Source organism: Lipotes vexillifer, unplaced genomic scaffold (genome assembly GCF_000442215.2).
Source record: "Lipotes vexillifer unplaced genomic scaffold, Lipotes_vexillifer_v1.1 scaffold1828, whole genome shotgun sequence".
Lineage (NCBI taxonomy): Eukaryota > Metazoa > Chordata > Mammalia > Artiodactyla > Lipotidae > Lipotes > Lipotes vexillifer.
In genome coordinates this window covers 34,666-48,430 of record NW_006779969.1, presented here as the reverse complement: position 1 = coordinate 48,430, position 13,765 = coordinate 34,666, and the positions used below count along the sequence as shown (strand labels likewise).

Genomic DNA, 13,765 nt, shown 5'->3' with positions numbered 1-13,765 from the left:
CGAAGGCCCCCAGCAGCCCCCCCTGCCCGCCGCCCCTGCCCGCGCTTCCTTGGGACCCAAGCGCTCCGAGTCCTGGGCGTGGGCCCGGACCGTGGCCGAAGGCAAAAGTCAGGACCAGAGCCTGTTCTGGGGTCTCTATTTTCTGCTTTTAGCTGCTCAGGCCATAATAACCGGGATCATAGTGTTTGCGATGATTCGACTCGGCAGGCTCTTTCGGAAATTAATCAGAGAGAGAGCTCTTGTTTGAGGCAATGGTAAAACCTTGCAATTAAAACGTGACCAGGGTATTGTCAGACGTGGCTCTGGGGAGAGTCCCGACGGGCTGCCGCTGTCTTCCTCTCCCTGCTTCCTCTTCCTCTTCCCCCAACTCCCTCTCTCCCTCCTCCCTCTCTCTTCCCCTTTCTGTCCCACCTCCCATTCCCGCCCCCGCCCCGTACCATTTACAGTCAGAAATTGTGGCTGCCTGCTGTGCCTTTGTCTCCTTCTCTGTCGTGTGCTTCAGGGGGCGCTGGCTGTGAAGGCCCCTCCCAGTGCCTGCCGTGCCGGCAGGAGGGAGGGTTCTCTCCACTGTTTTCGGAGGGAAGGTGCGAAGGAGGCAGCCAGCTTCAGTCCAGGGCCCGCCTCCCGCACCTGGCAGGTGTCTGGTAAGTGTTTGTGAAATGAATGAATAACATAAATACTGGGGAATCCAGTGATAATGGCTTTTCCTAGCGGAGAAGATGGAGTGCTCGCTTTATCTACTTTTATTTGAAAAGCAGAATTCTTCCAGTTCTTGGACTTCCCTGGTGGCGCGATGGTTAAGAATCTGCCTGCCAGTGCAGGGGACACGGGTTCAATCCCTGGTCTGGGAAGATCCCACATGCCGCGGAGCAGCTAAGCCCGTGAGCCACAACTACTGAAGCCCGCGCTCCTAGAGCCTGTGCTCCACAAGAGAAGCCACCACAATGAGAAGCCCACGCACGGCAAGGACGAGTAGCCCCCGCTCGCCACAACTAGAGAAAACCCGCACGCAGCAACGAAGATCAAACACAGCCAAAAATAAATAAATAAATTTATTTTAAAAACAAAAGAACTTTTCCAAAAAAAAAAAGCATTTTTCCAGTTCTTTTTCTGTCCTGTTTCTTCTCACTTTATGTACGTCTGACCTGTGGGGTTTTGGGGAGAGCGCTGAACTCCATCCACACAAAAGCATATTTTCAGAGCAGGTCCGCTGTGTGATAGGCAGAGAGAGAGAAAACGCAGCCTTCCCTCTGGAAGCTCGATGCCCAGCGCAGAGCCCTTACAGCAGTGTCCGGGCTGAGCACCCAGGAGCGGGGGAGGGGCGGGCACAAGAGCAGGTGGGACGGGGGTTAGGGGAGGAGTGGGGGCGTTCGGGGGGGTCTAAGTGTGGGGCTGGGAGCGCCCACTGTTCACGGATGCGTGCCCGTGAAGCGCTGCTCTGCTTGTTCACGGGGTCTGTGAGTTACTACTTGCTTCCTACAGGGGTGAAGACTGTCATTTTGACACTGGGTTGGTTTTCATTTCCTGAAACTAAACGCTACATCATTTCACAAGCATTTACGGAGCACCTGACAGTGACAGGTGTTCATGAATGTAATGATAAGCTTGGGTTTTAGTTTATTATGCTCGGATCACGTTCTCATTTATTCCAATTGAAGGCAGTAAAACTCTTGTTGCTTTCATTGGGTGTCTGCTTGTGAGAAGCAGTGGTTAAAACATAGGCTGGAGAGTCGGAAGGGTTCAGATCCCAGCTCCACCTACTAACTCCATAGGACTGTGGGCAAGGCACCTGAATTCTCGAAGCCTTGGTTTCCTCATCCCTGGAAAGGTATAAATAGTACGTGCCTCTTAGAGTTGTTGTGAGAACTAAAGGCAATAAAGCATCTGATGACAGCCCAGTGCCCTGCATACAGTAAATGCTCAATAAATGGTAGCTCTTATTATTAAAGGTCAAGCAATTATTACTGCTGTCATTTCAAAAGAAGAGCTTTGAGCTGTTTGTTTGTTTGTTTTTTCCCCCTCTGTGTATATAAAGATGAGAGCAAACATCCTCAAACTGGAGATAACATTCAAGTTAGTCTTCACTTGTGGGTGGTCTCAGCCCTGTGTGGTCAGGCTCTGTGCTCAGGGTCCAGAGAAATAGGTCCTCCAACAACCACTGGATGTGGAGCAGAAAGAGCTGGGTTCCTGGCATTGTAGGTGCACTTCTCTTTCAAGACCAAGTTCACATGTCTCCTCCTGGTGAAGTCTTCCCTGACTGTCCCAGCAGATTAAAGTGTTCCCTTCTGTGTGCCCCCCTCTCAGGTTATCTGGCACTAGGCACCCTCCCACTCCAACTGGTTCTGCTCACCCTTCACTCTAGGGGTTGTGTGTGTGTTTATGTGCCTCCTTGGCTTATTTATTTACATTGCTCCAAATTTTGAAACTACCTACAGCATAAAACTCATACTCTGCATATAGTATTCTTCAACTGTTTTTTCTGGGCTAACACATTTTTGAGATTTATCCACATGAAGCATTTGGCTCTAGTTCATTCATTTTAGTAGCTACATAATATTCTATTGAATGAATATACCACAGAACAGTTTGTCTGTTCTCTTGTTGATGGACATTTACTCCCAGTGTTTTTTCTTTTCTTTTTATGGCCCATTACTCTACATCCTTACCGCCTCTTGATAATATCAGAATTTTTAATTTTTGTCAATCTGATAGGTAGGAAATTGTATTTCATTGTTGTTTTATCTTATATTTCCCTGATAACTAGTGAAGTTGAACTTATTTTTAAATCTATTGAACATTCAGATTCATTCTTAGAATTATCTGTGCATATCTGTCAACCAATTTATAATGGGGCATTTTGTCTTTTTGGTATTGATTTCTAAGAACTCTTTACATATCCTGGACACTAATCTTCTGTAAATTATATGCTTTGCAGGTATCTGTTTTCTGCTCTTATTTCACTTTATTCATACTATCTTTTGGGGAGCAGAAACTTTAATTTTAATTTAGTCAAATTTAGCAATAAAACTTTATAGTTTGGGCTTTTGGAAAAAAAAAAACCTTGTCTTAAGAAAATCTTCCTGGGGCTTCCCTGGTGGCGCAGTGGTTAAGAATCCTGCTGCTAGTGCAGGGGACCCTGGTTCGAGCCCTTGTCTGGGAAGATCCCATGTGCCAAGGAGCAACTAAGCCCGGGTGCCAGAGCTACTGAGCCTGCACTCTAGAGCCTGCGAGCCACAACTACTGAAGCCCGCAAGACTAGAGCCCATGCTCCGCAACGAGAAGCCACTGCAATGAGAATTGAGAAGCCCGCACACCTCAAGGAAGAGTAGCCCCCGCTCACTGCAGCTAGAGGAAGCCTGTGCGCAGCAATGAAGACCCAACGCAGCCAAAAATAAATAAATAAAATAGATTAATTTATATATAAAAAAAGAAAATCTTCCTACTCTCAAGCCATGAAATTAGTCTCTTTTATTTTCTTCTAAAAGTTGTAAAGTTTTTCACATTTAGATCTTTAGTCCACATGGAATTTATTTTAGTATACGGTGAGATGTAGGGAGCCGACTGTATTTTTTGCAAACGTACATCCTATTGTCCCAGACCATTAATCACACAGTCCATTCTCTCCCCGCTGGTTTGCAAAGCTGTCATTTATCAAGTTTCCTTATATTCATGGGTTGGTTTCTGGGTCCTGTAGCCTAAACCATTGGCCTATTTATCTAGTCTTATACTCACTGTCTTCATTATTGTAGCTTTGATAATTCTCGGTAGAGTCACCACTCCACCTTGTTTTTCTTCAGAAAAGTTTCATCTATTCTGGGCCCTTGGCAGTTCTATGCATATTTTAAGGTCAGCATGTCAAGCTCCACTGAGAAACCCTGCTGGAATTGTGATAGGCAACTGGCATCCCCCAGATCGAGTGTTCAAGAGAGAGATATCAAGACAGAAGTCAGTGTCTTTTATAGCTTAGCCTCGCTAGTCACATTTCATCAGTTCCTCAGTATCCTACTGGTATACGCAGGTCAGCCTCATCAATGTGCGAGGGCACCACCTGGAGTGAGAACACCCAGAGGCAGGGATCACTGGGGCCATTTTGGAGCCTGGCTACCATGGATGTGTAAGTTTGGGTGGTTTACTCTTAACTACTGATTTAATTTCAATAGTCATAAATCTGTTCAATTTTCTATTTCCTCACTTTTGTTACATTATATATTTTTAAGGAAATTGTTCATTTTGTCCCCACGTTTTCAAATTTGTTAGCTTAACATTTTCCATAATATTTAATTTCTCTGTTGTATCTGTTGTTGTCGTCCCCCTTTTATTCATCCTTAATATTGTTTATATCCATCTTTTTTTCTAGATAAACATCACGAGTGTTTTTTCTATTTTCCTACTTTTACTGAGAACAAACTTGGGGCTTTGCTGCCCCTCTCTATTGTATCATTGTTTTCTATTTCATTCATTGTCGGCTTTATTATTTCCTTCCTCCATTTCCTTTGAGTCTATTTAGTTGTTTTTCTCTTCATGACTTCTTAGGTCAGATACTTAGCCCATTAATTTTCACTCTTTCTTCTTTTTCGGGGTGTAAATTTCCCTTAAGGACTGTGTCGAGGTTGATGACTTTTATGTTCTCTTACCGTAATTAACATTTTGGTGGTTGTTGCAAATGAATACAAAGGAGTTGATGTTATTGTTTCTTTGGAAATATTGTTTACTATAGTGTCAGGTAGTACATTGTAACTACATTCCCTTTCTAACACTTCCTTCATCTTTCTAGAACTTGTGGAAACCACTCTGGACCTCTACCCAGCTGCCTCTGGGAACTCCTCTCCATGGCTTTCATTGGTTGCATCCACTATCTCCTAAATTCCATGTCTTCCTCTCTCTAGTGTGCTCTCCCATCTTATAACTTCCTAGGAGAATGGATACAGAGGGTATCCTTTATTCCGAGTCCTTACCTGAAATTTTCTTTATTCTCCCCTCATACTTGGTTGCTAGTTTAGCTGGGAATAGAATTCTAAATTCAAATTGTCTTTTGCACCAAGATTACTGGTAAGAATTCATTGTCATTATTTACAGCTGACCCATTTTTTTCTTTTGGGGAGCCTTTAAGATCTTCTCTATGTCTTTTGTGTTCTGCTGTCAATATGTGCTATGTATTCCTCTTTATTTCATTCACACAGCTGGAAACATCCTGGGTCCTCTGGAGACTTATGTCCTTAGGTTTTGTGAAATTATCATACACTAATTCCTTGATAACTTTTTGCCTCTCTTTTAATCCTTATTTATTTATTTATTTTTATCTTCTCTTGTGTCTTGTCTTTGAAATCTCTCTCTTCTACTTTCTGGAGACTTCTCAACTCTGTCTGCCAACACTTTAATTAAAATTTTAATTTCTGCAGTTGTATTTTTAATTTCTGTGGTGCCTGTTCTTTAATTGTTCCTTTTTATAGATTCTTACTCTTGTTTAATGGATGCAGTCTCTTTTGGATTTCTCTTAGGATGCTAGGGTTTAAAATTTTGTAGTTTTTAAAGTTACCTTTTCCTTTCTGAGCTATATCTATTTTCTCTGGGATTTGTTGTTGATTGTTGTTTGCTTCCCTTAAATCCATGGTTGTTGGCTCATATTTTAAAAGGGAGGCAATAAAAGTCACTATCAGAGAGCTCTGTACACATGGCAAGTTTCATGTTTGGGTTCTGGGGTAGCAGGCTGAGTATTATACTGGGAACCTCTACAAGCCAGAATGTTCATGGAGGGTTGTTTTCTCTAGGACATTGTAATTAAAAAAACTAACTTGTTTGTTTTCCTAGGTGTGGGAGCAAAGGCAAATGTTCCATATAGTAGCTTTCAAATAACGCCCTGGTTTTTACTCCCCCGTCTTACACACACCTGTCCTGCATTGTACCTGGTGTAATCAATTTTCAAACCTCTCTGGGGCTCTGTTAAGAAAATGAGATCTCTCTGCTCAGCTACCTTCAACTGTTCTGTTCCATAAATGTGCTGAAATCTCTAGTCCAGTGACAATCCTCTTCCCTTCCCTGTGATGTAGTGGGTTTATCATTTCAATTCCTTTGTTACCATCTAAGTGGAGTCCTTGGAGGGAGAGGAGATAATTGGGGACAAGCAATTTGCATGTTTAACTGCAAGTCTTTCCATTTCTATTCTCCAAGTTTCCCGTCTCTCTGCCCCCACCTCCCCCACACACCCAGCATGTTGTAATTGGCTTCTCTTTCTGGAACAACTGCAGGTTGGGCTCTGAATCTCTGCTGACATGGGGACTGACCAAGTCTGTTTTGGGAGCAGTCACTTTGGGCTTCCCAGCTTTTAAAAATCACCACTACTACCAGGGGGTGCCAAAGGCAGGGAGATTCCAGGACTCGCTGTGCAGTAGCTGTGCCCACCCTCATTAGGCGTCTGGAATGTTACAAGATGATTTCATCGCATCACGAAGAGACAAGCATTAATTGAATTCAGTGGCTGGATCCAGGGTACCGGGGAGGCTGAGATGCCCAGGGGGAAACACAATGAAGAGCTTCTTTCCAGTGACACTCTTCCTGCATTGCCTTCCACCTCTCTGTTGATGCTTCCAGGTGCTTCCTGGCTTTTATTACCCCAACACAGATATTGATATTTTGAAGTCCACTGCTTGGGATGGTTCTGTGTTCCAGCTGCTGCCGCATTCAACCAAGCTTTATTAAATAGATAATACATACCTGGTACCATGAAATCAATTTTCCTAGCCTTTACAACTGCCCTGGGAGGTAGGTATTATTATCCCATTTTATCAATGAGAAAACTGAGGTCCAGGGTGGAGCAGTAATGTACCTAAGGTTATGATCGGCAGAGCTGTCTGTGAGCTCAAGCCAGAGCTGTCTCCTGGCTTCTGGCCTAGACTATTCCAAGCCCCCTCCCCCACTGCTTTTCCTGGTGTGGACGGGTCACCTGCTCAAACCAGGACCTACTGATCGGGGGAGGCAGCACCAGGAGGACACTCATTCGTGGTTGTAGACATCCTGACCTCAGCATCCTAGTCCCTTAAGCCTATTAGGGGCTCCCGAGAGCTGAGAGTTATTTGTAGGGGCTTTGGTTGCTAAGAAGGAGAAAAGAAGAGAGAATAAAGAGACAGAAAGAGGGAAGAAAAAAGGCTGGGAGAGAGGTAGTTGAGAGGGGAAGGGAACAAGAGGAAGGAGGTAGAAATCCAAGTGCAGGTCATTCTGACAGTGGCTGCAAGCGTGGCCCTGACCCAGCAGGAGCTGTCCAGAGCCCACGGGAGGCACCGTTGTGTGGTGGGAAAGACAGAGAGTTGGTCTGAGATATGGGTCTGAGCAATGCCACTGACTGAGTTTCCGCATCCTCCTGGGGGTGGTGTAGGAGTCAAATGGATGTAAAAGTGCACTGTAAGCTGGAGCTCTGTCCCGAAGGGTCCCCTGTTTTTGGCACACCGTGGGGGCAGGGTGGTTCTCTATCTACCACCTCCGCATCCCGGAGCCAAACCCAGAACAGTCCCACTTGGCACAAAGAAGATCCACGAATGCAAAACATCAACAGAAGATGCAAAGAGATAAAGATATGCAGGATGTGTTTTCTGCACAAGCCTTTCCCATGGTCCTGTCCTCGCTCCACAGGCCCCGCAGCCCAGAGCTCCCACGCTCTCCCCTTAACCGCCGCAGCAGGAGCTGCCAGATTGAGGCCCGCCAGAACCCCAGCTTGACAGAAGGCAGACAGCTGGGCCTCTTCCCGGCTCCAATCCCCTAGCAATTCATGTCCACAGTGACATCAAAAGAGAAACAGAAAATGTCGCTATTTCTGAGTTTTTGCCCCCGTCAAGCTCAAGGTCAAAGTCAGCCTCAGTTTAAACTCTTTTCAGTTGATTTGTAGGACAGGAGTAGAGGAGATGGCATCAGTGAAACTCTGCAGCCCACCCAGCTTTGGGAATGCTATCATTCTAATAAGGTATTGGCCCGACGACCTGCCCAGGAGCATTTAGGTGGAACACAGTCTAGCTGAAGATGAACCTCAGAGAACCTCCTGGCTGCATCAGACCACTGTGTGCCATGACCCTCCCACTTCCCAGCATCCTTTCTGGTTCAATTAAAGTAACTCCGGGGCACCGTAAGATCTGTTAACATTTCCAGTGATGATGAAAACATCAAGGTTCTCTGCTCAGATCTGTCAATAGGAAGAAACAAGCTGCCTTGACAAGTAATGTATCACACAACCCTAGAGGCAATCAGGCTCTTTCTGGAAAAGAAAATAAAGAAAAGCAATCTAAAAAAAGTTGGGGAAGGGCACAAAAACTAGCCAGCCTATCCTGTCCCCATGCCTTGTGCAAGCACATTCTTGTAAATCTCTTTTCCCTTTTATGCCAGGGTGCTCCTGCAAAACTACAAAGCCATAAAGGATCCACTCCCACAGGCAGAGTTAGTTGTTCTCTGTGGAACATAATGGCCAAAATAGCGGCCACCAAAGATGTCCATGTTTTAGTCCCCTATGAATGTGTGAATAGGTTACCTTCCACGGCAAAAGGGACTTTGCAGAAGTGATTAGGTTTAGGACCTTGAGATGGGAAGATTACCCAGGTGAGCCCAATGTAATCACAAGGGTTCTTATAAGTGAAAGGAGGCAGGAGGCTGGAGAGAGAGTTGAAGATGTGACAATGATGCTATTGGCTTTGAAGATGGAGAAAGGGGGCCATGAGACAAGGAATGCAGGCAGCCTTTAGATGTTGGAAAAGGCAAGGAAGCGGATCCTCTCCTAGTTCCTCCTGAAGGAACCCAACCCTGCTGACACCTTGATTTTAGTCCAGTGAGACCCATTTTGGGTTGGTGGTCATTTGGTATAAGAGCAACAGGAAACTTAACTTTCCCCACTTCCATGCCTCAATTACAGCATCTAGCACATTTTACTATAATTCTACGTGTATGGATCTGCTTAACTGGGCTCCTTGGGCTCAAAGCTATATATTAAGTAGCCTCTCTGTCATGGTGCTACTGGGTCTAGTAGGTGCTCAGAGTTAGCGCTCCTGAATGAATATGTCATACCTACGCTGGCCCGCAGAATCAGACCTGACAGAGGTCAGCTGCGGCCCATGCTGTGCTATTAAGGGAGTTCACCTTTGACCCCACTGCCTTTAGAGAATTAAATGTTCTTCCTTTTTAAGGTTTTGGAAAGTCAGGATTTGCCACACATTTAATTATGAGCACAGGTTCCCATAACTGTTCTCTGAGCAAGTGTGGCCTTCGTGTGTGTGTCTCTGAAGCTTGGAACAGAGGGTGTAAACCCGAGGTAACAGGAAGGAGAAAGGGCACGTGGATTAGGTTTCTAGGAGGGTGCTTTGAGATGTAGGCCTTCACCTTGAATGTTATATTCAATCCCGGGGAGCCAGGATTAATAATTAACCTAGTAGAGAGAGTGCAGAAGAAAATGACTAGGATGAAGGGTGGGAGGGAGAGCTGGTGAAGGGCTGGAACCCAGTCGCAGGGAAACTGGTTGAGAGAGCCGAGGTGTTCAGCCCGGAGAGCAGAGGATTTGGGGGGGCTGATCACTGTGTTTGGCCAGTTCAAGGCTTGGTATGGGGAAGAGGAAGGGATTTGTTCCATGGGGTCTCAAGAGACAGAACGAGGACCGCTTGGCAGGAAACACAGGGTGGGTGGTGGGGGAGAAGCTTGGTCCCAGTTGAGAGGGGAAGGGAGCGAGAGGAAGGAGGTAGAAACCCAAGTGCAGGTCATTCTGACAGTGGCTGCAAGCGTGGCCCTGACCCAGCAGGAGCTGTCCAGAGCCCACGGGAGGCACCGTTGTGTGGTGGGAAAGACAGAGATGGCGTGGCCATCACGTGGGACCATGAGCTGTCTCTCTGAGCTGCTCAAGCTGTGGCCGCGCAGCCCCGAGATGGAAGGACTTCCAGGGTTTGATGGAGACAGACGTGAGGCTGCTACATGCCCTTTAAGGTCCCTTCTCCCTCACACGGCCTGTGATTACTCGACCCTGCCCTGGGTCGAACTGGGTGGATATGGGTGTACCCTGCTGCCCAGACTCTGGCCGCTGGAGACACTGGCCGTGGCCTTGTTGAGCTGATCTGCACAGAGAGGAAGAGCAATTTGCAGGCTCTGTGTCAGCATGGGCCCTTAATGCCCTGGGGTCAGTCCACATCCTCAAACATAAAACCAGCTGTCCCAACGGCAGGCTTTTTTTTTTTTTTTTTTTTTTTTTTTTTTTTTTTGCGGTACGCGGGCCTCTCACCGTTGTGGCCTCTCCCGTTGCAGAGCACAGGCTCCGGACACGCCGCTCCGCGGCATGTGGGATCTTCCCTGACCGGGGCACGAACTCGTGTCCCCGGCATCAGCAGGCGGACTCTCAACCACTGCGTCACCAGGGAGGCCCCCAACAGCAGGCTTTTTGCAGTTTGCTCTTTCCGGGGAGGAGACCTCTCACTGGCCAGCAGGGCCTCCCAGGGGTTTATATTCCCAGATTGCTTTGGAAAAGCTCAATCCTAGGTTCCCACACAGTCCTTAGAGGGCTGGTCCCCGGCCAAAGTGTGTGTCTGCTTTTCTCCCCTCTTCCTGTGCCTCTTCTAGATAGCCAGCCCCCCGCCTAGGGATCAGGTCCTCACTCTGCTACTGACCAGCTATGTGACTGTAAGTGGGTTCTTTTCTCTCCTTGGGCTGTAGTGTCCGCATCTATAAAATGGGTGTCTGGACCAGGAGGTCACTCCCACTCTGATGCTGCAGAAACCCAGAGTCTAGGACCTGAAAAAAATCACTTCCCTTCCTTGTACATTTACCTCTGTCCTTTCAAAGACACATCCCTGTCCCCTCCTCCCCGCCCACCCCCGGCTGCCCTTGAATGACTGACCCTGCTCATCTCCCTCCTAACGCTTAAGCAGCTACAGAAAGGGCCTTTTCCCAGAACGAGTGGAGAATCAGTCTAAGTGCCTGTCCAGGTGTCTCCGTGCCCATGTTTGTTCCTACTGCCTGCACCACACTTTGTAGAAACGCATTTTGGCTGGTGGTGATCATGACTCCTGGTTGGAGGGCACCCTGGCGAGGTCCCCTCTGAGCCCCAGGTTCAGTCCGTGCTGTGGCGGAGTCCAAGGCTCCCCGCTAACTAGGAACACAGCCCGTGTGTTCTGCAGCAGCTGTCTGCTGGCCAGTCCCTGCCCACAAAGAGAAAGCTCATCCTCTGGCACCAAGCCTGGAATCTCACTTGTCCTAGTGCAATGGCCAGATGCCCCCTGGGTTATCGTGGCCCTGCTCTTATTCCCGCCGCCGATGGCTGGGAATAGACGTTCTTGGAACAATCATGGTGAGACATGGGTGAGAAAGTGCTTTGTGATTTGAAGAGCTCCATGTGAGGAATGACTACATCTGGGAGGTCCACTGGGCACCCGTGGGACAGTGAGGTAGGGCCTCCTCAGGACTTGGGTTCTCCCTGGTAGCATCTGGGGTGGCGTGTTAGGTCAGCAGATGCTACTGTACGTAGGCTTAGACGTGTTGAGTCAGGTGCTTCCTGGAAAAAGAGTGCGACCCAGAACAAGAGCAAGACAGAGAGAGAGAGAGAGAGAACCCAGAACAAGAGCAAGGCAGAGAGAGAGAGAAAGATGGAGAGAGTGAGAGTACGCGTGGACCCCGTTTTGGCTGGGCCCCTCACTGCACGGCCCTCGGCAAGTTCTCCTTCTCTCTAAAATCAGTTCCTTCAACTGTAAAGTGAGAAGGTTGTTTTCAGTGCCAGACATCCACACGCCCCTATCGGTGAGGCTCTGTGAACTCAAGCCTCTTCACCTCCCTGGGACTCCTGGACCACACAGCTCCTGAGTTGTCACCAAGGCTGAGGCAGTAGGGAGACCAGAGCGGTCTGGGTAGCTCAGTGGTTGGAGGAGGGAGCCAGTGGGGCCATGGAGATCCCTGCTTGGGCTGCATCCTCCACAGGCCTCCCTCACCGAACAGGAGTCAGGGGGAGAAGTGAGGCTGATTCCCAGGGGCCCGCCCGCATGGCGGATGGTACAGCTTCCCGGGCACGTCATCCTCCTGACAGGCCTGCAGTGCCAGCCTCTTAAACAGAGCCCAGCCCTTTGGACTTGGTTTGTAGATTGAGTTATGGGACATCACATAAACGCCCAGTGGAAAACCAGTTCCTGCATCTTCCTTTCTTCCGGAGGAATTCCTGCTTCTGCTCAGATTAACCAGGTGGTCCCTTTGTTGGGCATTTAAAGACTCTCTCTTTTAAAAACGCTTGATTTTATAAGAGGTCAACTCGAAGATGGGCAGGTCTGGATTTTCTGGAGGGAAGCCCTGCACTTCGACGCTTGGCCGAGAGAGCAGGGTCAGCCTCACGGCCACTTGATGTTGTTTCGAAGCTCAGGTGAGAGGAGCAATATTTAGGGCGAGTTGCTGGAAAGAGAAGACAAGGGAAGTGGCTCATACACTCCCCCAGGTACCCTAAAAGATGTCTCTCAGACAAGCCAGAGGTGTAGAGAGCTGTAAATGTATTTTAAAAATTCCCATCCATAAATCCATACAGAAAAGTACATAAATCGCATGTGTACAACTGGATGAATGATCACAAAATGAATTTTGAAGTATTCACTTTTAGTCGCATTCCTGAATACCTTTGAGTCCTTCACTTTTGTTTTTCCTCCTTCTTTCCTTCTTGCTTTTTTTTTTTTTTTAATTAAAATTTATTTTTCTTTTTGGCTGCCCCGAGCGGCATGTGGGAATTTTAGCTCCCCGACCAGGGATCAAACCCGTGCCTCCTGCAGTGGAAGTGCAGAGTCCTAACCACTGGACAGCCAGGGAAGTCCCCCTTCTTACTTTTTATTTTGTGTGTGGTACACGGGCCTCTCACTGCTGTGGCCTCTCCCGTTGCGGAGCACAGGCTCTGGAGGCGCAGGCTCAGCGGCCATGGCTCACGGGCCCAGCCGCTCCGCGGCATGTGGGATCTTCCCAGACCGGGGCATGAACCCGCGTCCCCTGCATCGGCAGGCGGACTCCCAACCACTGCGCCACCAGGGAAGCCCCCCCTTCTTGCTTTTAACTTAGGTCATTTTGTTTGAGCTACCTCAAATCCTTTCTGGAAGCACGAGGGATGAGAGTAAATACACAGAAAGATGAATGGGTTGATGGATGAAAACACAGTTCTCTGAGATGACTGGGAAGCTGATCCACCCAGAGCCACCAGTCCTGAGGGCCATGACTCCATCCTAGACATGAGGAAATGCCTTCCAGCAGGGATGGGGTGGTGATTTTAGCAGGGGAGAGCCCGGGGTCATCCTTGTTCTGCCCTGACGTCAGCTCTCTCCTCCGCGTCACTTGTCACCTGGGTCTCCAACCATCCTGTTAACCACTTCCTGCCTTCCTTCCAGGTTCCCAGTTGTAATAAGCACTATCACTGCATTCCTGTCTTCAAAACCCTATGCTGTCAGCAGCAAAGCTTAGTCATTTCCCTTAATTTGCCAGCAGAGAAATGGCCCATGCCAGAGAAGACAGCCTGTCATTCCAAGGACTCAGGTGATGGCTCTGACAGTGGAACCCAGGCACCACGGTCATTTAGCCTTGTTTTCCCCTCAGAGCAATAACCACCAGCTTCATTTATGAGGAGCCGCAGCTCTTTCAGCTGTCTCATTTCTTATGCAAGGGCTGACCAGAAGACTGTCTTCAGGAATAACATGTTGCTCCTCTGAAGAACAGAAATTAATAGTCAAAGGTGGGGTGTATGGGGCTTCCCCGGTGGCGCAGTGGTTGAGAGTCCGCCTGCCGATGCAGGCGACACGGG

The 13,765-nt window shown here is 48.0% G+C and overlaps 1 protein-coding gene across 1 annotated transcript in view; it reads left to right on the top strand.

Moving 5' to 3' along the window:
* GP5 (glycoprotein V platelet) overlaps positions 1–13,765 on the top strand; it is a gene marked incomplete at its 3' end in the record, with an annotated part of 47,971 nt that overhangs the window by 2,046 nt on the left and 32,160 nt on the right. Inside the window, exons 3-4 of the mRNA XM_007453142.1 lie at positions 6–241; positions 503–644. Of these exons, the coding sequence (XP_007453204.1) occupies positions 6–241; positions 503–644 (378 nt within the window). The remainder of the gene's footprint in view (positions 1–5; positions 242–502; positions 645–13,765) is intronic.